Source organism: Aegilops tauschii, chromosome 2 (assembly GCF_002575655.3).
Source record: "Aegilops tauschii subsp. strangulata cultivar AL8/78 chromosome 2, Aet v6.0, whole genome shotgun sequence".
Lineage (NCBI taxonomy): Eukaryota > Viridiplantae > Streptophyta > Magnoliopsida > Poales > Poaceae > Aegilops > Aegilops tauschii.
The window spans coordinates 434,953,330-434,976,392 of record NC_053036.3 but is presented as its reverse complement, the minus strand read 5'-3'; the positions used below and the strand labels follow the sequence as shown (position 1 = coordinate 434,976,392).

The window sequence follows — 23,063 nt, the reverse complement described above, 5'->3', positions numbered from 1 at the left end:
CATGGGCTGGCCTTAAGGGCGCACGAGGGACGGCGGGTGCACGCTTCCTTGGTTTCGGGCGTGTTGGTCGTCATATAGGATCGTATGCCCGGCCGTATATGTATTTGTTTGTATACGGCGGCCTTTCGTGCACGCGTGAAGCCGCCCGCGCGTGGGGCAGCACGTGTCACGGGTAGTTGCCAAAACTGTCCCATCATATAAATGTGGACGGCAACCACCTCCGGCCGCATCGCCCACCATTTCCCCCCGCCGCATCGTCTCCCTCTCTCCACTCCCCACTCCCCAAAACCCTCTCCTCTCCAACCTCCTCGTCTCCCTCACCGCATCCTCTCCATCGCCATGGCGGACGCAGGAGGCGAGCGCCCCGATTGGGGCGCAGATCTGGTGGAGCAGGCGCGGCAGGTCGCTGCGGGCACCTTTGTGAGGGGGCGTGCCGGCGTCCAGCGCGGTGCTCCCTCCGCTGGAGATCTGGAGAAGGCGGGGCCGGGCCGCAGCAGCGCGGTCCAGCCAGATGCGCCCGCTCTGGCGATCTCCGGCGAGGCGCAGAAGGTGGAGGCGGGCTCTGTTGAGGCGCAGAAGGTGGGGGCGGGCTGTGGCTAGGCGCACGAGGTGGAGAAGGTGGAGAAGGTGGAGGCCGGCTCCGGCGAGGAGGAGGCGGAGCAGAAGGTATCTGCTTATCACTTTTAGTTGGTAGTTTTTAGATTGTAGTGTTTGTGGCCAGAACTTTGTTTGGTTAGATTTGTGCATGGCCTTTTGATTTGGAAATTGTCTACCTGAGGTGATTAGATGGTGCATTAGTTTGGTTGTAAATATAGTGAAGGATGTGCTCATGTACTGGGTGTTGTCATGTTAATCCAAAAGAGCTTCTCAAGGGCTGGATTTTATTGTGCTGGATTGGGGCTTCTGAAGGAGAGGGGAAGCGTGGTCGAGGGGAAGGGGCAGTCTATGCTTATTTAGTTTGGGTTAGTTGTGGAATTTTGTTGTTGCTTCAGACATATTGACAGCATTGAACATCCTCTGCAATGTCGTTGCTTCAGAGATAAAAGCATCTTGGGGTTTTTTCAGATGCTTATTAGATTAGTAGTTGAATTTTTGCTTGTTAGATTTTAATTAGTATGAGGTTGAATAGCTTATTTAAGGGGGAATTTAAGGTCAGATAGATGTCATATGATTATTAGATCTGTAGTTCAATGCTGCTGACATTTATGATTATTTGATTTGATCTGTGGTTCAATGATACTGGATGGAAACATATTTGATTTGGAATGCATTAATTTTGATGTGCCAATGAATTGATTTAGATGATACAAGATTCATCTATAGTATAATTTGTTGTTGTTTTGGTAAGTAATGAAATTTTAGATGTTTGTTGGAGATGTATGCATTTATAGTTGAAGTTGTACCTAATTAACTACTGCATTATGTTAATATGTGTAGGAGCTTTGCTGCATTATCCCAAAAACAGTAATCTGTGCATATTGAAATTTGTAGTTGGCTTCTGTAATTAGTATATACTATATGTAAAGTGTGAAGTAAACATTCCAAGGCAGGATCCTAGCAACAAAATATACTATATGTTTCCATTAAGTAGTGTGGGGGGGAATTCCCTCAAAGAAAAGTGTTGGGTAAATTCAGGGAATGTCAAGAATCCAGCTTGCATTTTCATTAGCATTTATGAAGGAAATCATTTGTCTTTTGATTGATTGCTTAGATTCTGTATTTATAAGGAAAGCATTTGGTCACTTGCAACATACCAATGTGGTTCACATTCACAATTTTGTTTGTAATGACATTCTGTTAACTGCAATTCAATTCATTGTAATTGATGTGCTTGTTTGAAAATATAGCAGGAGGAGGAGGATCTTGTGGGCAACAAGAGGAAGTGGGAAAAGACTGGGTTCTACCCATATGACTCTGATGAAGATGAGCCGTACGAGGTAAGGCCTAGTTGAAATGTTATTTGTGCATTGAGTTAGTATTACGTGTTTATAGTTTTTTGAATGCATAATGTATTAATGTCAGTCATTAATGTGTGCAGTATGAATCTGGAGATGATGTGGACGAGGGGAACGTCGAGTCCTTTGAAGAGAAGGAGGTGCAGAAGATCAGGGCCCAAGGATCTGCCATGTACTACAACTGGAGGAAGGACAAGTACAGGTGCCCCTACTGCAGCAAGCCCAAGCCCAGGTCTGGGTTGCAGGAGCATCTGATGGAGCATTGTCGGGCTACATCCATCAGCAGTCATGACTACAAGATCAGTGCTCAGCATTCTGCCCTCCACAAGGTCCTGAAAAACCCTAACATGTAGTTGCCCTAGACCCTGGTTGTCGTATGATGGAGGAAGCCTCAGTTCTTTTGGTGAACTTTATGTGGTATTCTGATGGTGGAAACTTTTAGTGCTAATGTAGTCTGAACTTTATCTAAGTGTAGTACTGTCATGTGTAAACATATCTAATATGCTAGTGGTCTGAACTTCGAGGTGTCTGCATCAGCAAGTGTGCTGTGTGGATGCTGCTATCTATGGTAGTAATATATATTGCTATCTATATTTCTGTCCCTTAAATTTGCCATTATGGTTCCTTAGATGTATGATTTGCTTGAATTTAGCTGCTGCAATGATCAGACATGCCGCATCAGTGTTGCTTCACTGATCAGGCATGCTGCAAACACTTGGTGAAAACATGCATATTCATATCAGCAACATTGATATGGCATCGGAGTACTACCCAGTACTTCGTATTTGTCTGCCGTTAGATCGACATCAACGAATGGTTCTAAAAAAGCCCAACCACTCTAAAACATGAGTAAGCCAACATATTATTTCACTGCTTATGTCTATTTTTTTGCTGAATCATTAGGAAGCCCTAAATATTTGGATGCAAGATCACCGACATGGTACTACTGAAATATTTCAGTGTCTACATCTCTGTACTGAAAGTGCATTACTGAAATATTTCAGTGGCTACGTGTGTGTACTGAAACAGCACCACTGAAATATTTCAGTTGCTATATGCATGTACTGAAACAGCACCACTGAAATATTTCATTTCGTACGTGCGTGTACTGAAAGTGAACCACTGAAATATTTCAGTGGGTACGTGCATGTACTGAAAGTGCACCACCGAAATATTTCAGAGGCTACGTGCTTCTACTGAAACAGCACCACCAAAATATTTCAGTGGCTACGCGCGTGTACTGAAACTGCTACACCGAAATATTTCTGGGGTTGCGTGCGTGTACTGAAACTGCAGTACTGAAATATTCAGTGTCTACCCGTGTGTACTCAAATTGCATTGCACTACTGAAATTTTTCAGTGTGTACCCGTGTGTACTGCAATTGCACTACTCAAATATTTCAGTGTGAACCTGTCAGTACTGAAATATTTCAATGCCTACAACTATCTACTAAACTTGCAGTATTGAAATATTTCAGTGTCAACCCAGAGTCTATCACTCTAAACTGTGTACTGAACTTTTCTGGAGGCACTGCTTGCAGCCAAAATATTGCAAATTCAATTTACACAGATTGCATCACGTAATTTGAACACAACTCTTGAGGTGACAGACAAAATTTCCTATCATGGATACAACTCCAGCACATCAAAACGTAGCAAGTAAACATAGCAATGCTATATGCCTAGACTCATTACAGCCTCGTCGATCAAACTAAGCTGCCATCCAGAGGCTACGGATTCAAGTACACAGGTAGCAAGAACATATTGCAGAGAATCAAATTAAGCAAGTGGCAAGTAATGATGAATGAAATTCAGCAATCATACCCTAAACATAGCTACGGCCGCCGTTCAGACGAGGAGAGCGGCGAGGGAAGCGTGGAGAACGGCGGGGAAGCGATGTCGCGACCACTGTCCTCCTCCTCTTGCGCTTCGGAGTCATCTCCGACTCGGTTGGAGGCTCCACAATCTGCAACGGCACCTCGTGCACCGTGGGTTCCTGATCCAGTGGATGCTCTACCCTGGATCTGAACGCCCACCACCTACGCCTGGTCCACGGGCTAGACGAATCGGCCTGCTCCATCGCCCAGAGGAGGATCTCGACCTTGTGCATCGGTTGTGCGGGTGGGGGGGGAAGCTTTGCCCTCTCCCTCCTCGTCATTTGCTTCAAAGTGGCCATTGCCGTCCAGTTCATCTGCAATATGTTGTGAAACCAAGAACGGATCTCCGTCAACCTGGCCATCTTGACCTGGTCGCCGCCGGCGATCTCCACGAAGTCGGCGTTCTCGTCGCCGCCGATGTGCTCGATCTGCTGCTCCATCGAGGATCTTGCGTGGATGGAAGAGGGGGTGGATGTGGAAGATGAGAAGAGCAAAGTTGCGGCCGCGAGAAGGAGGAGAAGGCTAGGAGATGGCCGCGGTTGCAATGGTGATGGAAGAGGGGAAGGAGCACGGCGGCGGCTTTGCATTGGACGAGAGGGGCGGCGGTTTTGCATTGGAGGAGAGGGGCGGCGGTTTTGCATTGGACGAGAGGGCCCCACCTTGTCATATATTTCCTAGGACTAAAATGCCCCTAGACTAATAGTACTTTCGAGTACTTTCATCCGCGTACTTTCGAGTACTACGTATGTATGCGCCGTTAGATCGAGACAAACGAACGGCTCCAAAAAATGCCAACTACTGTAAAACTTGTACTAAATTATAAAGATTAGAATCCAAATTCCCTCGTCCAAAACACAAACTAACTCAAACTTCAGCTGGAAAGAGCCAAGTCGGAAACCAAATCCCCCAACTAGGACCTGACGGTGCAAATGTTTCCAACGGCAGCCGCCCCACTGTCTGGTCTCTGATGTTGTACACACAGGAATTGAGAAAGTCCTCCTCAATATTACTGATCACACTCCGCTCGCTCATAAAGTAGATGCAATCTTGTTGAGCTACGCCACTGACAGACTGACCGCCAACAGCGAGTGAGCGAGAGCAGCCTTGGCTGACGAACAGAGCATGCCCCATCAATGTATTGGCCTTGCTCCACCATCCGTGGCCGCTGCTCAGGTCAGCTGCCTGGAAGACCTTGAAGCACTGAGATGGCGTGGCCGAATCGATGGGATGCGGATAAACAATCCGTCCCACCATCAACAGCCGATTTCCGGACGCCACAAGGTAGAAGAAGAAGCGCTTTACGTTATCATCATCTCTATGCGTTCTCTGTATGCATTGGACGGACCTGATGCCGGTGTTTCTAGGTTCCAGGACATGGAGCTCCGGAAGCAGACCGGAATGTTCTCTGGTGAGAACGTAGAGCTTCCCGTGGAAGAGTGCAATGTCCAAGGCCAGGCTGTTCACGGGCGGTGCCCACTCCATGGCTGTGGCCCCTTGCGGCCCAAGAGCATAAACGGTGACGTTCTTGGAGTTCGTCTTGCTTGTGGTTAGAACGGCAACAGTGTGCAGATCGTCCGACACCACCACCTTGCGGATGTCCACGTGAGACCTGAGCTCCAGGTGATCCGGGTTGATCTGTAGAGGGATTGTCTTCCCGGAGGAAGGGCTCATGAGGGAGCACCTGCCGTCGTGGTCCACCAGGAAAAGCATGCTGCCGGTGGACACGCGGTAGCGGACGTCGCCACAGTCGGGGACAGGCATGCGATGAACTGCACCGTCGGGGAGGCTGAGGAAGTTGCCCTCGCGTAGGGCGAACCAGGGGAGCAGCGGGGTCGGCGGCTGCAGCCGCGCGCCGGAGCGCCACGAGCGGCAAACAGCGCAGACGCGGACGCGATCGGCGCGCGACGGCATGCGCAAGAGCACAAGGCCCAACAACTCTGGCGGGAGGTCCGGCCAAGGAGCTACCCTGATTGGCGCGGCGCATCCAAGCATCCGGCGGAGCCGGGCTGCCATCGTCGCCTTCTTGCTCAACGGACCGAGGGCAATGCCGAAGCCGAGGCCAAGGCCGAGCCAGAGCCACTCGGGCATCAACGCCTTCTTGTTTGGCCCAAGGAGGAAGAGGGCGAGGGCGACGCCGAGCCAGAACCACTGGAGCAGGACCACCGTTAAATTCTTGCTTGGCCGAACGTAAGCGAGGGAAAGGCCAAGCAAGAGCGAAAAATGCCAATAGCGGCCGCGCTGCAGGCAGGCCGCTATCTGTGGCCGTCACTTTGCCATATGGATCCGCGCGGCCATTGTATACACCACGTATTTGTTTTTTTTGGCCCGTATTGACCTAGACATGGCCCACGCACATGGAAAAGGGCCCTAGCCCTCTGACGGAAAAGCTGGCATGTACTTGATGGGCGGCCTCCGTTTGGAACTTGTTCGGGCCGTGGAGACATGCATGCCGTGCATGCAAGCGTTGGTCATGGACTACCACAGGCTTAGCAAGTGAGGACGTGGACCACTGCCGTCCAGCAAACGTTCAGGTTCGCCCACATTTTTTCCCAGGTTAATTGATGTTGTTTGACACATTGGCAGTATTAGATTACCATATAATTACGTATTCACAAAAATTACCTGCCATCATGGCACGATATTTTTCATGTGCGTATCAAGTTAGATAAAGTGGAACAAGTTTTGCAAGGCTTGTCGTAGTCAGGATTAATTTATAGTCAGCATCATTTACCAGATCAGTGTTTTTTATGCACACAGAAAAATGATCGGCATCACGCTGATATGTTTACTTTAACCCAAATAACTCAATTAGCGAGACGGATAAACGCGAGGTGCAGGTTTCGTGGAACAGCACCCATCCGTCCAGGCCGGGTCGCTTTCCCCCGAGACGTCCCGTCACACAATTTACTACGCCCTTTCACCCCTCCTCCCTGTCATCTACCTCGCCCCACCCACCTCAGGCAGAGTCAAGGCAGACCTGTGTCTCTGTTCTTCGCCGCCCAAGGAGAATCCACCAGACGGAGCAAAGGCGGACGAACAGCCCCCTCGCCGTGGAGCTGGTCGACGGCGGCGAGGCTTACCCTCCTCCGTCAGTCAGCCGGGGTAACAGCCTGAGTAAGCAAGAGGTACTCACCACGACCGCACCTCCAGCATTTACATGTTCGGTTGTAATGCTCGCTCCTCACTGTTCTTAGATCTTGCTCTCATCATATAGGATTTCTATTCAAGGGGCCTTAGTTTTGGAGGGTGAAGATTTCCGATTTATTTAGTGGGATTCAAGCAGCTATGGTTATCAATCGAGTAGAGAACAGTGAGCAGTCACCTGAAGATTGGAATAGCGACTGTGATGGATCCGGTGGTTCATCAGGTTTGCCAGGCACGCCGTGCTTTACGCGCAAGCTTTCTTTGCTCAAAGTTGGTTCGGTCATAGGCCAGTTTAGTGATTTTAAGCGACAGTTAATCAAGGAAACCGGATTCGATGGAATGCTAGAGCTCAAATCATGGCAGAAGACCAGCCTTAAGTACATCGCTTACCTAATGGATAGGGTTGATGTAGATTCCAGCATAATAAATTTAGAGGGCCAAGGTGTGCTTGAATTACGTGACCGACACTTTAATTATGTTTTTGGCATCCCATGTGGCAATACAGTCATAGAAGGTGAAGGCGTGGAGCCGTCAGAAGCATGTATTGAGTACACGCGTGTGGCTGCATCATTTAGCGAAAAAGGCACGCACAGTCTTAAAGCGGCTGAGGCGTACTTAAATCGAGCCATCACAGAATCATCCACACAGATAGAGAAGGACTGTTTCAAGATTGCATTTGTTATTTTTGTAGTCGGTCATGTACTTGCTCCTACTGCTAAGCACGATTATATATCGATAGACTTTTGGGCTGCACTGAATGATATCAGCAAGATAAAGGATTGGAATTGGGGAGGATATGTACTGAAGCATCTGTTCCAAGCTGTGAGGAAGTTCAAAGCAGCTGTGTCCAAGAGAAACCCAACTGTCCACATAGTTGGCTGTCATCTGTTCCTGCAGGTATTTTTCACTCTGTTTTTCTTGATCTTCATGAATAATGTTTTTTCCGTACTTTTTGATGTTATTCAGATTCATATGATCATTTGTTTTGGCTAATGGGCTTTGTATCACAGCTTTTCGTACTAGATAGTCTTGATCCAGGCGTTCTAAACATGTTGCGAGGTGTAACACCGCGGATAGGTCTGTACAACTATGATGCGATGAAGAAGATGGTGGAAAAAATTACAGTCAATGTTGGTGCGGGTGAAGTTTCCTTCCATGGTGCAATGGTCCCCCCCCAAGTGCTAAAATAGATTACTTATTGGAAATGCAATCATTTTCATTCATGACATGCAATGACCATATTCGCAACTCAACAGGTACGGACCGAGCTGCCAGTGAGCAATCTAATTGGCTTCCCTTCTAAGGAATGTCCCACAGCAAAGCCAGCAAAGCCGGCACCGGCTCCCAAGAGGGGAAACGCCACATGCACGCCGATGTTGCGAAGTAGTTATGCCAAAACTGGTCCCAGCGTGTTCAAACATGCCGCATTCACAACTGAAAAAACTCTCTTCATCATCCACTTCGATTGTGAACTCAACCTTACTCCATTTCTCTCTTGCTGCAGCATCTACATGTGTTGATCTGTAAACCTTCCTTGGTACAATCTCATCCAATACATGTGCACCACACTTATACAGCTCTTCACCGAGCTTCTCAAACATAGCTCTCGTGTACACCTTGCTAGCATGCCTCTCTAGTGGCAGGTTATTTCTAAGCGACACACCATTCTGCAAAACAAACACACCACATATTAGTAATTGGCAAAATCTTTATCATGAGACAGAATGCACATAATCTGTAGCATCTGCAAAGGGAACAATTACCAACAATGTTCTCTTCTCCTGGAAGCTCTCTTCCGACTCCCTGTCAAATTGGAGTTTCTCAAATTGTTTCAAAAACAGGTGCATAGGACACCCTGGCGGCATGTAACCTTTCAACATGTGATTTGCACTCTCACTCCGTTGTGTGCTAGTCATTTTCGCACAAAACACTCCTCTAAAATGCTTTGCCCACTTATGGCGCACCTCATATATCTGCGTCAAGAATGGATGCTTCTTCAGGGAGTACCTTTCCAGCATCTGCTGCCAACCAGCTTCAAATTCTTCCTCTGTGATCATGTGATGGACTAGCTTGTGGAACTCCATCTTAAAGTCACTGTTCTTGCTCCACAACACACCCATCGACTCCTTTGCTTTCTTCAGAACATGCCACTTGCACCAATGGTGTACTGTGTTTGGTAATTTAGCCTCGATAGCCAGCTCCATCGCACGTGCTTGATCTGCATTGTTACAGTCGAACCCACAATCAGTTGGTTAGAACTCTACTATCTGTACAACAGAAACAGCTGCATGTATCCAGTGGCAAAAAAACAGAGCTCGAGAGGGATACTAACCAGTTATGATTGTTTGTGGGTGTTTCCCGCCCACCATACGGATGAACTCTTTAAAAATCCACTTGAACGTGTCCTCCTTCTCATCCCTCATCATGGCACCACCAAAAATTATGCTTTGGAAGTGGTTGTTACACCAACAAACAACCCAAACGGCATGTCATAAAGATTAGTACGGTAAGTTGTATCAAATGTGATTGCATCTCCGAAACACCTGTACTGGTCAAAACCTCTGCTTGTTACCCACATTAGTGTCTTTACCCTGCTCTCCCCATCCACTTGCACCATGTAATTGAAGTCAGGATCGTTAGCTTTCATTTCAGCTAGAACCGCCATCCTCTTGACTGCATCCATGTCAGACTGTTCTCTATTCAACTTTCGGCACAGAGTCTTCAAAGACCTCTTGGTAAATGGCACTTTATCCGCTGTCCCGAAAAAACTTCCAACAATGTTGAACACTTTCCCCAGCCCCACATTGTTGTCTCTCAGCTGTTTCACTAGATCTTTTGTGTATCTGTCTATATGCTTATGCGACTTCCAATGCATTTTCTGGCCACAGGTCAACGACAACGGGTGGTTATGATCATCCTTGTGTTCTGCTATATACCAGCCCTTGTCGTTCGACCGCAGCAGCCTAATCATGGCATTGCATCCGCACCTGGTCGAGCGGCTGTTTTCCCTCAACGGTTTCCCCTGCAAAGATAAAACGACAAGAAGAAATGCCGTCAGTCGCACAAGATACACAATGACAGAACAAATCAGACAGCTTAGGATGCGAATAAATTTGCCAGTTGTTCAATTAACATACCGCACAAGCACACACAATCTCTTGCATGCATCTCTTCCTTTCAACATTCAATCTGCTCTTGGCAAGTCTAACACCAAACCCGCACTCCCACGAATACAGATTATAGAATTCATAAGCTTCATCCAACGAGTCAAAACTTGTCCCAATGCTTGGGTACACAACAGTTCCATCCATCTTCTCTGCATAAGCACGGACAGACAATTCCAGAGCTGATATCCTGTTCGGATTCATCTCCCTCTCCTCGGGAGCTTTTCCAACCCTGACCCTGCATAAGCATCTCAGGATGAGACGACACACACGAAACAATTAATGAGTACCTTGTTATTTTTGAAAGTACACTAATAGTCATATAAAGAGCCGGCGGGACACGACACACATTAACAAACATGCATATCATATCCGGCACGGGCAGTTCACAGTTTCTAAAAAATCAACAAAAACAGCTCCCGGCATCATGTAGACTAATCAACTGGCATCCACATAAATATAATCAACTATGCAATCCAACCTAGAAAAATGCATTGAGAACACATCAGTAGTACAGACTCTCTCAAACTAAACAACCCGTCCAGACCAGCCTGAATCAAATTCTAATGCTTCATGAACTTCAGCAACAGTAAACCCCATAGCTCACTGCCAAAATTTTACGTGCCTGGGAACCTAACAAATATGGAAATAAACTGCTTCGCCGCTACATCCGAATATAATGTGCCTCGTTAGTGAACCCAAACAACAACATATACCACGCATACACCAATCAGCACGTTTCTATGCCTAAGAACGTAGAAATGGTCCAGATTTAAGATTGCAGAACAACAGACAAAAAAGAAATAGAGGTGATTGATTTTCACTGACCTGCGCGTCCAGCCGCTGGTGGCTTCAGAGCACACCTTGCCCACCCCTGCATCCACAGGCGGCCGCGCACAGCCGGCGGCACAGACAGCGCCGTTTAGGACGCTCATGGAATCCTGTGACTCCACTGGGAAGAAAGAACTGCTCATCGCCCCGGGCGCAGCACACATCCTGTGAATCGACGGAGCCGCAAATCAGTCAGGAATACCTAAAATCAATGCCAGTTTCTACAAATGGCTGTTTGCCGGAGAGGGGAACAAAACGTACCTGTTAACCTCAACGCCATTGGTAGACATCCGGCCGGCGACAGAACAGCACGGCCGCCGCTGTTCGACGAACTGATGCAGATTGGGACGGGGGAGACGACCCGCTATGTGGCTCTCGTTTATCCAACGCAGCCCCGGCGTGCGAGGGGGTGTGTTGGAGAAGATTCTCTCACATGTGCTGTTTCGAACGACTGGTCATGGGCCCTGACCTTGGTCCAAGCAAATGACACGGGGGCACAGTCAGTTCTGATGGGCCGCACACAATATGCCTACAATCCGCTAGCCGTATCGTGGGCTGTATTTCACTCCATAGGCCTGCCACACACTGACGGGGCTGCATATCCCAATGCCCAAACCAACGTCCACGATACCGGCCTGCCTGTGGCTCGGCCTCTGAAAATCCGCACTCCAAGCAAGAGCCACTGTATCATCGCGCCCAAGATGCTTGGTTCACGGAAGGCGGCGTCAAGGGTGAAGCCGAGCCAGGTCAACCGGAGCATGTTTGCGAGCGGCGAGCGCTGCCATCGCCGTCTTCTTTCGACCGTCGAGGAAAGGGTGTTGGACTTGGATTGGTGCCCCCTACTCTTCGCCATATATATACAAGCTAGCCTTCCGGCTCAGATATGAACTCCGTCGCCTATGTCATAAGCGCAGATTATGAATTCCGTCGCGTATGACGTAAGCGCAAATTATGAGCTCCGTCGCGTGAGAGCGCCGCCGCCGCCCGCTGCTTCCTCCCTTCCTCTCCTCTCCGCCGCCCCCGCGCGGGCGGCCGAGGAGCCCAAACCTTTGCCGCCGGTCATTCCCCTTCCCATCCCTCCCCTCTGCCGTCGCTGGAGGAAGCCGCCGGTCACTCCCCCTCCCATCCCTCCCCTCCGCCGCCTGGAGGAAGCCGCCGGGCTAAGCCCGGGCGGTTGACGGCAGTAGCGGAGGAGCCTCTCCTTCTCGCGCGTGAGGGTGGCGCGCACCCGGGTGAGCGGAAGTGTGCTCCGGATCCAAGCCTCCGCGGCGGTGGCTCGCTCCCGGCGGCGAGCGGCGGCGGATGGCCGCGGCATTGCGACACCTCGGATCGGCGGCGGCGGCGTGGAGGGCTTTGGTGGATTGGTCGGCTGCGGGCGTCGTTGGCCCTCCGTCAGATTTGATCTGGCCAGAGTGGCTTGCTCGCTCCGCGGCAGCGGAGATCGGTGGCGGTTTGTGCGCACGATGCGAGATGGAGGTTCGTCGAGCGGATTTGGGTGAAAACCTCGTTCTCGGCTTGTTACCAAGACCGGCGATGGTGGCACAATTTTCTGTTGTTACCTTCTAGAAGGCATCGCCGTGAAGAAGCTCCGTACCTCTGTCCGCTAACTCCGGGAGAAACCCTAAATCAGTAGATCGGATGACGGCGGCGCTCTGGTGTCGTTTCCCCCTTAGGGTCGTCATTTTTGGAGATGTACACATACTCGAGGGACCAATGGAAGGCTTCTTTGGTGGAGTGGTGTTCCATCTTACTTATTGATGGCAGGGATCTTGGCGGCATGGCGCAGTGGAGACTCGGCGTTCGATGCGCGGAGATCGACTCGCGCAGGAGGAGGAGGCTGTCTGGTGTCATGGTGGCGTCGATGGCAGAGAGGTCTAACGAGGTCGGTGCGTTAGTTTTTGCTCTGAGGATGGATTGGTGGAAGACGGCGGCGATGACCCATAAGAATGTGTCGGACCAGTTTGTACCCGAAACACAGTATGTAACTCGGTTGGGGCCTCCGGCTTTAATCGTTAGGCTTTGGTGCGATGTCTGTTTGGTATTGGACTCGGACTATCGGCATCCTTTCATCAAGTGAATGGGAGTAGCGACAGTTGTTGCTAAAATGGTGGCTTCAGACTACCTGATGTACTACTTTGTAAAGTCTATGTAAATAATTAATAAAATGAATATACAGAGGCTGAGGGTAATCTCCAATTCAGAGAGAGAAAATATGAACTCCGTCACGTATATAGTACTCCGTATAACATAAGCAGACACAGAGGGCAAGAAAAACCAATTAAAGTAAGATGGAAAAAGTAAAAAAATGCGTCAAAATAGTTTTTTTACGTGCTGAAGCGACGAAGAGGTTTTCGAGATGCAAAAAACACGATGGCCAATCTGACGGTCCATCTGCAGCAGCCCGCGCGCACAATCCGATATCCCAAATTTACAGCCCGGCAGCCCGCACGTACATCTGTGTGATAAAGTTTTATCAAGATTGTAATAAGGCCTCTGAAGGTCAAAACGGGCCGCAATTTGTTTACTTTTTTCCTGACAGAGAGAGCCATAAGGCCTTGGCTGTATTTGGCCCAATATTTGCCTGACCTAAGGACAAAGAGGCGCTTGGCCCGATCTCTTTTATGCCCTAGCTGCAGCTCGCCTCTGGTCTCCCTCTCGTTTCCTTTCCCCGGAACCCCTCAACTCGGGCGCTCGATTCCTGGCTTCCCCTGGCGCCGATCTCATCTGTTGCTCAGACATGACTGCTTGCAAGCAGACCGCATCCACGGGCGCCGCCGCCACGTACGAGGCCGACAGCAAGTACGAGGCCGACAGCAAGTAAGAATCAAATCTTTAGATGACTTTACCCTGCTAAGCTAAGCATCCTCTGCAGATATAATAATGCTCTTTCATCACATATTATTTCCAACGCTAATAGATAATCTCATCTACTTTACCTTCCGTTGAAAGGATAATTAAACTGTTTGTGTTTGCATATTTATTTTTCTTTCTTGTTGATCCAGCTTATTTTTTTATAGATTTCTTTCTCTTGTAGACACTGAAGTTGACGCTCGCGATGACGGACAAGATGATGAATCTGAAAATGTGAACAGCCAAGATCTCTAAGATGTGTTTGAATAGGTGATTTACATTTTTCTTTTTGCTATCTGTGTATCTTTTTGATTGGTTACTCAATTAGCAGGTAATGCATCTCTTGTTTTGTTTTCTATAAGGTGTCTGTTGTATGGATTTGATTAATTTCTGAACTAGCTAGTTATTAGATTTATAGATATGGCTATGAGTTAGATACCATACGCTCCTGCTTTCTACTCTCCGAGCCTCTCATGTGCGTGTTAATACAAAGTCAGGCCCACATTACTTGATTATCTTGAAAGTTCAGTATTACCTGTGGAGGCACCGATGGTATCATATGTTCCAAAAACAGGAGAACATGATTGTCAGCAATAGAAGTAGAATGAGTGCTGACACAAGAGTTAATTGCGCAGAAGTACCACAATTGAGGCATCACATGCAGATTGGTACCACGATTGCTAATTTTTACGTGTCAGTACCAGCATTGCTCCAGACTTTTGCAAAAAGGTCTAAACCGCGTATAAACACGTATTGACGGTGTATCTGACTGGCGGGGGCCACCTGTCAGGCGCCGACGTGGCAATTTTTTTACAGAAAACCCCCTAAACTCTCGTCCCCGTGCGCGTCCACGCCACCCGCCTCCTCGTCCCCGCGCCTCCCACGCCCCGCCGCCATGCCACCCTCCGGTTCGCCGTCTCCGCCGCGGCGACATCGGCGAACGTGAACCAGGCCGGCAAGCAGGCCGTCATCGTCGGCGGCGGGCTCGCGGGCCTCGCCGCGGCCACCCACCTGGCCTCCCTCTCCGTCCGTTCACGCTCCTGGAGGCCTCGGACCGCGTCGGCGGCCGCGTCGCCACCGACGAGGTCGACGGGTACCTGCTCGACCGGGGCTTCCAGATCTTCCTCACCGCGTACCCGGAGTGCCAGCGCCTCCTCGACTACCAGGCGCTGCGCCTCCAGCCGTTCTTCCCCGGCGCGCTCGTGTACCTCGGCGCCGGCGACGGCGGGTCGCCGTTCCACATGCTCTCCGACCCGTTCCGCTTCCCCATCCGCTCCCTCTCCTCGGTCTTCTCCCCCGTCGGCATCGCGCGGGTCGCCGTCTTCTCCTCCGGGGCGGCGCCCTCGCTGACGCCGTCGAGGGCCGCCGCGAGCTTGCCCACGGCCTCGTCCGCGGCGTCGATCTCGTTGCTGGTGGCGGATTTGGCGAGGGCGGAGAGCTGGCTGGAGACCGCGTTGAAGGATTCCGCCCACGGGAGGTCGCCGGAGACCTGGGGGAAGGCGGGGTCACGGGTGGTGCTGGCGCCGCCGAGGATGGTGCCCGCGGCTGTCGCGGCGAGGGAGGACACGGCGTTGACGGCGAGGACGACGCGCGCGGCGGCGGCGATCTGCTGTCCCCCGCCGCCGCGGGGCGGGTCGACGAACGGGATTGAAGGGAGCGCCGGCAGGGCAGGGGCCCGAACACCGCGGCTGTCGCGGTCGGTGAGGGCGGCGCGCGCGCGGCTGAGGGACGACGGGCTCGGGGGCGACGAGGAGACGAGGTGGAGCGCGAGGCGGGAGAGCAGGCGGCGGCGGCGGAGGCGGTCGACGCGGGCGGCGATGGCGTTGCAGGCGTCGAGGAGCGCGACCCCCGCGTCGAGGTGCGCGGCGACAGCGACGGCGTCCTTCTTCCCGTCCCCGGGCCCGGCGGCGAGCTCGGGCACGGCGTCGGCGAGCGTGGCGATGAGGAGGTCGGCCAGGCGGGCGAGCGGCAGCTTCGGCGAAGTAGGCTGTCAGGTCGGCGTAGTCCCGGCGAACCAGCAACGGCGGCAGGCGGAAGGTGTGGAGAAGGAGATCCTTTTTGCAAAGTAAAGGGGTTTTCTGTAAAAAAATTGCCACGTCGGCGCCTGACAGGTGGCCCCCGCCAGTCAGATACGCTGTCAATACGTGTTTATACACGGTTTAGACTTTTTGCAAAAGTCTGAAGCAATGCTGGTACTGACACGTAAAAATTAGCAATCGTGGTACCAATCTGCATGTGATGCCCCAATTGTGGTACTTCTGTGCAATTAACTCGCTGACACAATAACTTAGTTCTATTCTTGTTCATTAAATGTTTCTATTGTTGGTTTTATCTAGTAACAGGCTGAAATAATTCAGCTTTTGATCGGATAAACCTTTTTTATAATTTCCACAATGAGTTACTCCTTCCGTTCCTAAATATAAGGCTTTTTAGAGATTCTAATATGGATTGCATATGGAGCAAAATGAGTGAATCTACACTCTAAAACATGTCCATATACATCCGTATGTAGTCCATATTGAAATCTCCAAAAAAGCTTATATTTAGGAACGGAGGGAGTAGATACCATAGCTCCTGATTTTAGTCCGTGAGCCTAATTCTCACTTGACTTGAATATTAACCTGAAGCCTGGGATTATATGTAGCCAAAAACATGTGAACATGATTGTCAACAAAAGAAGTTGATCTTGTACCAGCATAAATAAGCTGATATTGTTCGTTCAGTGTCTCTATTGTTTTTGTTCAGTAATGCTGAAACGATTCAGCTTTGGGTAAATTCTTTATATAATTTTCACAATTTTCAAGTTAACTTGTGCTGTTCTCATGCAAAAATCGATATAACTTCGTCAGCTTTTCCATGCATGTGCAGTAGAAGTTGTTTTTATTATTTCCACATTGGTTTATGTTGGTGCAATACCATTGAGCAGTGTCTAGCTTATGTGAGCATCATGCCATGGTTTATAGGTGGCATGCTATTGGAATCGACTTTGTTTTGGCCTTGTAGTTGGCAAGGAAGGAGGAATTAAACTTAGTGGTGATTAATTTTTTTGTGTTTCTGTTCTGTAGAAGAAAACAGTGCTCTTTTGCTATTGCGTGCATCTTGTATCGAAAATATCATCCTTTGAACATCACCACACATGACTGATATAGCAGTTTCATTTGCTTTTGGCATGTATTTGTTGCTAACTGCCATGTGCATATGAGAAAGTCAAAACTCTTTAAAAATGTAACTGAATCTTTACGAGTTAGAAACTTTTTATATGTTAGAGCAGAATTATTTACGTGTGAGAACCAGAGTATGGAACATGATGCCAGGCTCAACGCAAGTTTGTTTGCTTGCAGAAATGTCTTGGTAGATGGCAGAATTACTGCAACCAACTCCACAAAACCTGATTCTGTCTGGGCGGCACTTGGAGGGTTGAGATGCAGGTGCAGTTCAAGCTGCCATATGGACAATACTAGTTCAAAATACGTTTGTGCTCCTGGCTTTAGATGTTGAAGTCTTTTGCATATTGTTATGTTTGGTTAGTAAATTTGAATGGCCGTTAAGTTATTTCACTACTAAGCCCTGTGATGACATTGTGAGAATGCAAGGGGCTGACCCCTACCAAGAGGGGGCATGTTGTATTATGTACTACTAACCGCGTGAGATGTACATTGCAGTATTTAACTATGGAAATAGTAATTCAGAACTCGCTGAAGCTCCCCAACATTTCTGCTTTTTTTGAGAGAGAAACAGCTCTGCTTGCTTTTTTTATTGAGGTTTTTTGAGGGGATTTTTTTAGGTGCGTGAAATCCAATTGACCATGTGTGGCCGTCATGGGCTATAGTGTTACGCCGGCCCAGATCTTCTAATCCAGAATGTGCAGTGTAAGTTCGCGACAAGTAAAAAACAAACGCTTGCGAGCGGCCCCGCCTAGGGTTTTCTACTCCGGCGACTCTACTTCGCCGTTGTGGTCTTCCTGTACTCCTCCCATCCCCTGACCTGGTCTTCCCCTCCGTCGGGAACGGCGTGCGGGGGTTAGGGTTTTGGATCGACAATGATGGCAGCTTCCTCATCCTTCGGAGTCCCTGGAGGATCGTTAGGGGGCAGAAGGGAGGGAAAAACCGCAGTCGATTTGGAGACGGCGATGAAGAATATGAAGCTCAAGGAATCTGAACTAGACGATGTGATCGTCGGGGATGAGTAAATCTCCCAATTTGCTAAAGAGGCCCGCTGGCTTGCGGTTGCTAAGGTCAACACTAAGAAACCCTTTAGTGCGGAATCTTTCAAGGCCATGATGAAGTTCATCTGGCGTTTGGCTTATGACCCTGAGATCCGCAAGGCCGATGGCAACCTCTTTGTCATTCAGATGTTTTGTGTTGGTGACTGGAATAGAGTTATGCACCAAGGTCCTTGGATCTTCAGAGGTCTCATGGTGATCATCGAGGAATATGATGGAAGAGGTAAACCGAATGCGGTCGAGCTTGATCGTGTGCACGTGTGGGCACATATCCATGACACCACAGAGCTTTATCGTAAGGAGCCTATCCTGGATCAGCTAGCACGGAGAATCGACCAGGTTAAGAGTGTTGAGATGAATCCTTCTAGTGTGTTTGAGGGCAACTGTGTGCGTGCGCGCACAAAGATCAAGGTTGCTGAACCTCTGGTTCGTTTTACTCCTCTGAACATAAAAGGAGAAGAAAGGTTACTTCTTCCAGTTAAATACGAGAAAATCGCATACTTCTGTGAGGTCTGCAGTATTATGGGACATATTCTAGAGGAGTGCGGCAATGGCATCCATGGTCCTGAAGAAATTGAATACGGGGAATGGATGTTGGCCACAAGGAGGAGCTTCCCGTCTAATCAGTTCGGCCAGCAACAACAACTCCACTTTGATCAGAGGTGGAACAACACGCATGGGGAAAGCTAGGGGTGGAAGACGTGGAGGCGGGACTGCAGGAGGAAGACCTGCATGATACTGCTAAAAGCCCCTTGAAAGCTGACCCAGTGGAGAAGAAAGATGACCGGCCGCAGCAGCCGGGACAATCAGAACCATCAGCAAGGAAAAAGCTTGATCTCTCTGACGATGCACCTGCTACGGACATGGAAAAGAAACATGGGGACGTGCATGCACAGGTTATGCCATAACAAGTCGCTGAGCAGGGGAACACGGGCTCGGTTCCGCCTCCACCCCCTGCATACCTCACACCTCGTGAGAGGAAGAAACCAAAGAAGGGGACGTCACCCAAGAAAACGACGAACTCACAGAGCGAGTTGGCAGGCTCCCACGAGGAGCGCCGCTGGGCTCAATGAGTATTTTCTGTTGGAACTATCACAGGGCAGGCAAACCCGAGACAGTTCGAGAGCTTCGTGGCTTCGCGAGGCAATTTGCTCCGACGGTGTTTTGCATAGTAGAAACTCAGCTGTCAGAAGTTTGAGTAGAAAGCTTAGCAAGTACACTAGGCTATGATAATTCTTATGCTGTTAGTAGCTCTCGTATAAGTGGTGGTCTTGGTATTTTCTGAAATAATGCAATAAAGTATTTTCTGGAATAATGCAATAAAGTTGGAAACTTTTGGTTACTCTGACGGGTGAGACGCAGTGGAGGTTGACAGTCGTTTATCGAGAAGCCAAGGTCGGAGATAGAGGAAGGACATGGGACCTGTTACGCTCTCTATCTTCGGAGAGTGATCGACCATGGATGTGTACTGGGAATTTTAATGAAGTCTTAAGGCTAGATGAGTACGACGGTGCCAACCATCGCAGTATGACGCATGTGCTTGGTTTTCGGGAAGCTATTGATGTTTGCGGGCTGACAGACCTAGGCTTCTCGGGACCGAAGTGGACTTTTGAGAAGAGAGTTATAGGAGGCACATATACAAGAGTATGTCTCGATAGAGCATTAGCATGCGGTGAGTGGTGCAGCCTACATCCGCAAGCTGAGCTCATACACAAAGTGGCAGCCACATCCGATCATAGTCCGATACTCCTGTCCACCTGTCCACAGTAGATTGTGCAACAGGGCCATCATAAACTGTTCAGATATGAGCTCATGTGGGAGTCCCATGAAGGCTTTCAGGAGGAAATACAACAACACTGGCAAGGACCTGGCGCAACTATTGTTGTAGGTCCGCGTGCGAAAATTAATGCTCTTTCAAAGGGCCTTACATGATGGGACAAATCCACATTTGGTAATGTCAAGGCCGAGATTAAGCGGCTGAACTTGGAGCTGGAAGGGCTTCAAGCGGATCCTGGCAGGATAGAACGGACTCGAATAGAAGTAAAAATCAAGGATCGTTTGGTCGAGTTGTATCATAGGGAAGAAGTGATGTGGCGGTAGAGGGCACGCATAACCTGGCTGGCGGCAGGAGACAAAAACACCATTTTTTTTCACTTGCACGCCAACAGACGGCGTCTGAAGAACAAAATAAAAACCCTTCTAAGGGAAGATGGCACCACAACAGCGGACGCAGATGAGATGGAGAGTATGGTTACGACGTTTTATCGTGGCCTTTCCACTTCAGAGGGTACATCAAACATGGACAGGGTTATCGATGTTGTTCCTTGTAGGGTGACCGATGAGATGAATCAAAAGCTGACTTCGGCATATACTAAGGAGGAAGTGAAGACGTCACTCTTTCAAATGGCTTCTACTAAGGCGCCAGGGTCAGATGGTTACCCCGCACACTTCTTTCAAAGGCACTTGGACATGTGCGGAGACGAGATTACTTTGATTATCTTAAAAAATCCTAAGAGGCGAAGAAGAAGTGGATGAGTTGAATGATACAATTCTGGTCCTTATCCCTAAGGTAACGAACCCAACTCTTCTGACACAGTTCCGCCCTATAAGCCTTTACAATGTGCTCTATAAGATTGCTTCTAAGGTTTTGGCACATAGATTAAAAATCTTCCTTCCAGAGATCATATCCGAGGAGCAGTCGGCCTTTGTTGGGGGGAGGCTCATTACTGATAACATCATCTCGGCCTACGAGCAGTGCCTCCATTTTATGAAACATGATAAGTCAAAGAATAATGGTTTATGTGCTTTGAAACTCGATATGATGAAGGCTTATGATCGCCTGGAGTGGGAATATTTGCGTGCTATAATGACCAAATTGGGTTTTGCACCAGTTTGGGTTAATACAATAATGAGGATGGTGAGCTCAGTTAAGTTCTCAGTTTTGTTTAATGGGAAGAAACTGGAGCAATTCACACCTACAAGGGGAATTCGGCAGGGGGATCCGATAGCACCTTACCTATTCTTGTTGGAAGTAGAGGGCCTTTCGTGCCTCCTTAAAAGTCAGAATTAGTCATCGCCAATCAATGGAATCAAAGTGGCAGAAATGGCTCCGCTAGTAAGCCATTTACTTTTCACCGATGACAGCCCGCTGTCCGTCAAGGCTAGTAGTGAGGGTGCTACTCTGGTATCTTCATTGTTGGAAACCTATGCATCTAGGCAGAAAATCAATTTATCGAAGTGCTCGATTTTCTTCAGTAAGGGATGCATGCAGGAAGTGAAAGATGGTATGAAAAATATCCTTAATGTTCAAAATGAAAGTTTGTCTGAAAAATATTTTGGTATGCCTACAGATGTTGGAAGCAGCAAAAACAGGGCATTCAGATACCTTAAGGAAAGAGTTTGGAACAAGGTGAAAGGGTGGATGGAAAAGATTTTATCCTCGGGAGGAAAAGAAGTGCTCATCAAATCCGTCGCACAGGCAGTATCGGTTTTCTCTATGGCATGGTGAAGACTAAGCAGCACCTCACCCTCCTAACTGACCTCAAGGAGATGATGGCCAACCTGCATCGGTTCCAGATCAAGCTCAACCTAGAGAAGTGCATCTTCGGCGTGCTAGCTGGCCAACTCCTTGGTTTCCTCGTCTTGGAGCCACAACATCGAGGCCAACCCGAAGAAGATCAAGGCGATCGAGCGCATGAGCAAGCCTGCTCAGCTGCACGATGTCCAAAAGTTCACCGCTGCTTGGCCTCTCTTAGCTGGTTCGTCAGCCGACTGGGGGAGAGGGCCCTGCCCCTTTATCAGCTAATGAAGAAGACGCTGGTGTTCGACTGGACTGACCAGGCGGATGAGGCCTTCCATGACCTCAAGCGCATGCTCTCCACCGCACCCATCCTTCCCACGCCGGCTAAGAAGGAGCCCTTGCTGATGTACATCGCGGCAACCTCCCGCGTGGTCAGCGTGGTGCTGCTGGTGGTGGAGCTCCGAGAGGAGGGCAAGGCGTAGCCGGTCCAGTGCCCTGTGTACTACCTGAGCGAGGTCCTCTCCCTCTCCAAGCAGAACTACCCCACTACCAGAAGATGTGCTACGACTTGTACCTTGCCACCAAGAAGTTGAAGCAATACTTCCAGGACCACACCATTACCGTGGTGAGCACGGCTCCCCTTGGCGAAATCATGGGCTGCCGTGATGCATCCGGCCAGGTGGCCAAGTGGGCCATCGAGCTAGCCAACCACACAATCCTCTACGAGCCCCACACCGCCATCAAGTCCCAGGCCTTGGCTGACTTCCTCATTGACTGGGCGAAGACCCAGTATTTTCCGTCGGCTCCCGACTCGACGCACTGGCGCATGCACTTCGACGACTCAAAGATGCGCACTGGCTTGGGAGCCGGTATCGTGCTCTCCTCCCCCAAGGGCGACCGACTGCGGTACGCGCTGCACATCCACTTCGCTGCCTCCAACAACGTTGCCGAGTATGAAGCCATGGTTCACGGCCTCCGGGTGGCCAAAGAGATCGGCACCCGGCGCATCCTATGCTACGGCGACTCCAACCTGGTGATGCAGCAAGTCTCTCGCGAATGGGACGCGAGGGACGCCAAGATGGCAAGCTACTGCTTCCTGGTCCAACCTGGTCCAACAGATGACCGGTGGCTTCGACGGCTGTGAATTCCTCCATGTCCCTCGGGCCGAGAACGAGGTGGCCGGCATGCTGGCCAAGCTAGGTTCTAGCCGGCAGGCCATCCCAATTGGCGTCTCCCTTGAGCACCTGCGCGAGCCCTCCATCAAGTTGTCTCCTGATTCGGAGTCCATCTTCATCCCGGCCGACCTGCCGCCTCCCACACCCGGCTTGAGGGCTCCTGGCTCTGGCTCGAGGACTGTCGTCCAGGTCCCAGGGCCTGCCGGCCCCGAACTAGCCCTGGGGGCTGCCGGCTCTGGCTCGGGGACTGCTGCTCTAGACCTCGTTCAAGCTGCCGTCCTCACGGTGGTGGAGGGACCATACTGGGTGCAGCCAATAGTCACCT

General features: G+C 49.8%; 4 protein-coding genes and 1 long non-coding RNA gene across 5 annotated transcripts; 3 read left to right on the top strand and 2 right to left on the bottom strand.

Moving 5' to 3' along the window:
* Positions 1-8,155: 8,155 nt before the first annotated feature.
* On the bottom strand, positions 8,156-11,406 carry LOC109741111 (protein FAR1-RELATED SEQUENCE 5). The gene is made up of 6 exons (XM_020300187.4): positions 11,233-11,406; positions 10,969-11,136; positions 10,114-10,378; positions 9,309-9,998; positions 8,740-9,194; positions 8,156-8,643 (listed from the first exon to the last, which is right to left on the bottom strand). The coding sequence occupies exons 1-4, from the start codon at positions 11,259-11,261 to the stop codon at positions 9,417-9,419; spliced, it is 1,044 nt and encodes a 347-aa protein (XP_020155776.1). The 5' UTR covers positions 11,262-11,406; the 3' UTR covers positions 8,156-8,643; positions 8,740-9,194; positions 9,309-9,416.
* A 2,399-nt stretch (positions 11,407-13,805) lies between these two features.
* LOC141041714 (uncharacterized) lies at positions 13,806-17,556 on the top strand. The gene is made up of 2 exons (XR_012202947.1): positions 13,806-14,091; positions 17,163-17,556. It is a non-coding gene; the product is annotated as an uncharacterized lncRNA (long non-coding RNA).
* On the bottom strand, positions 14,649-16,056 carry LOC109741102 (uncharacterized). The gene is made up of 3 exons (XM_020300173.4): positions 16,047-16,056; positions 15,915-15,955; positions 14,649-15,808 (listed from the first exon to the last, which is right to left on the bottom strand). The coding sequence occupies exons 1-3, from the start codon at positions 16,054-16,056 to the stop codon at positions 14,981-14,983; spliced, it is 879 nt and encodes a 292-aa protein (XP_020155762.3). The 3' UTR covers positions 14,649-14,980.
* A 541-nt stretch (positions 17,557-18,097) lies between the features above and the next one.
* On the top strand, positions 18,098-18,733 carry LOC141041096 (uncharacterized). The gene has a single exon (XM_073507209.1). It carries the CDS (start codon positions 18,098-18,100, stop codon positions 18,731-18,733), a length of 636 nt encoding a protein of 211 aa, XP_073363310.1.
* Positions 18,734-21,544: 2,811 nt separating this feature from the next.
* On the top strand, positions 21,545-22,045 carry LOC141041095 (uncharacterized). The gene has a single exon (XM_073507208.1). The coding sequence runs from the start codon at positions 21,545-21,547 to the stop codon at positions 22,043-22,045; it is 501 nt and encodes a 166-aa protein (XP_073363309.1).
* The last annotated feature ends 1,018 nt before the right edge of the window (positions 22,046-23,063 follow it).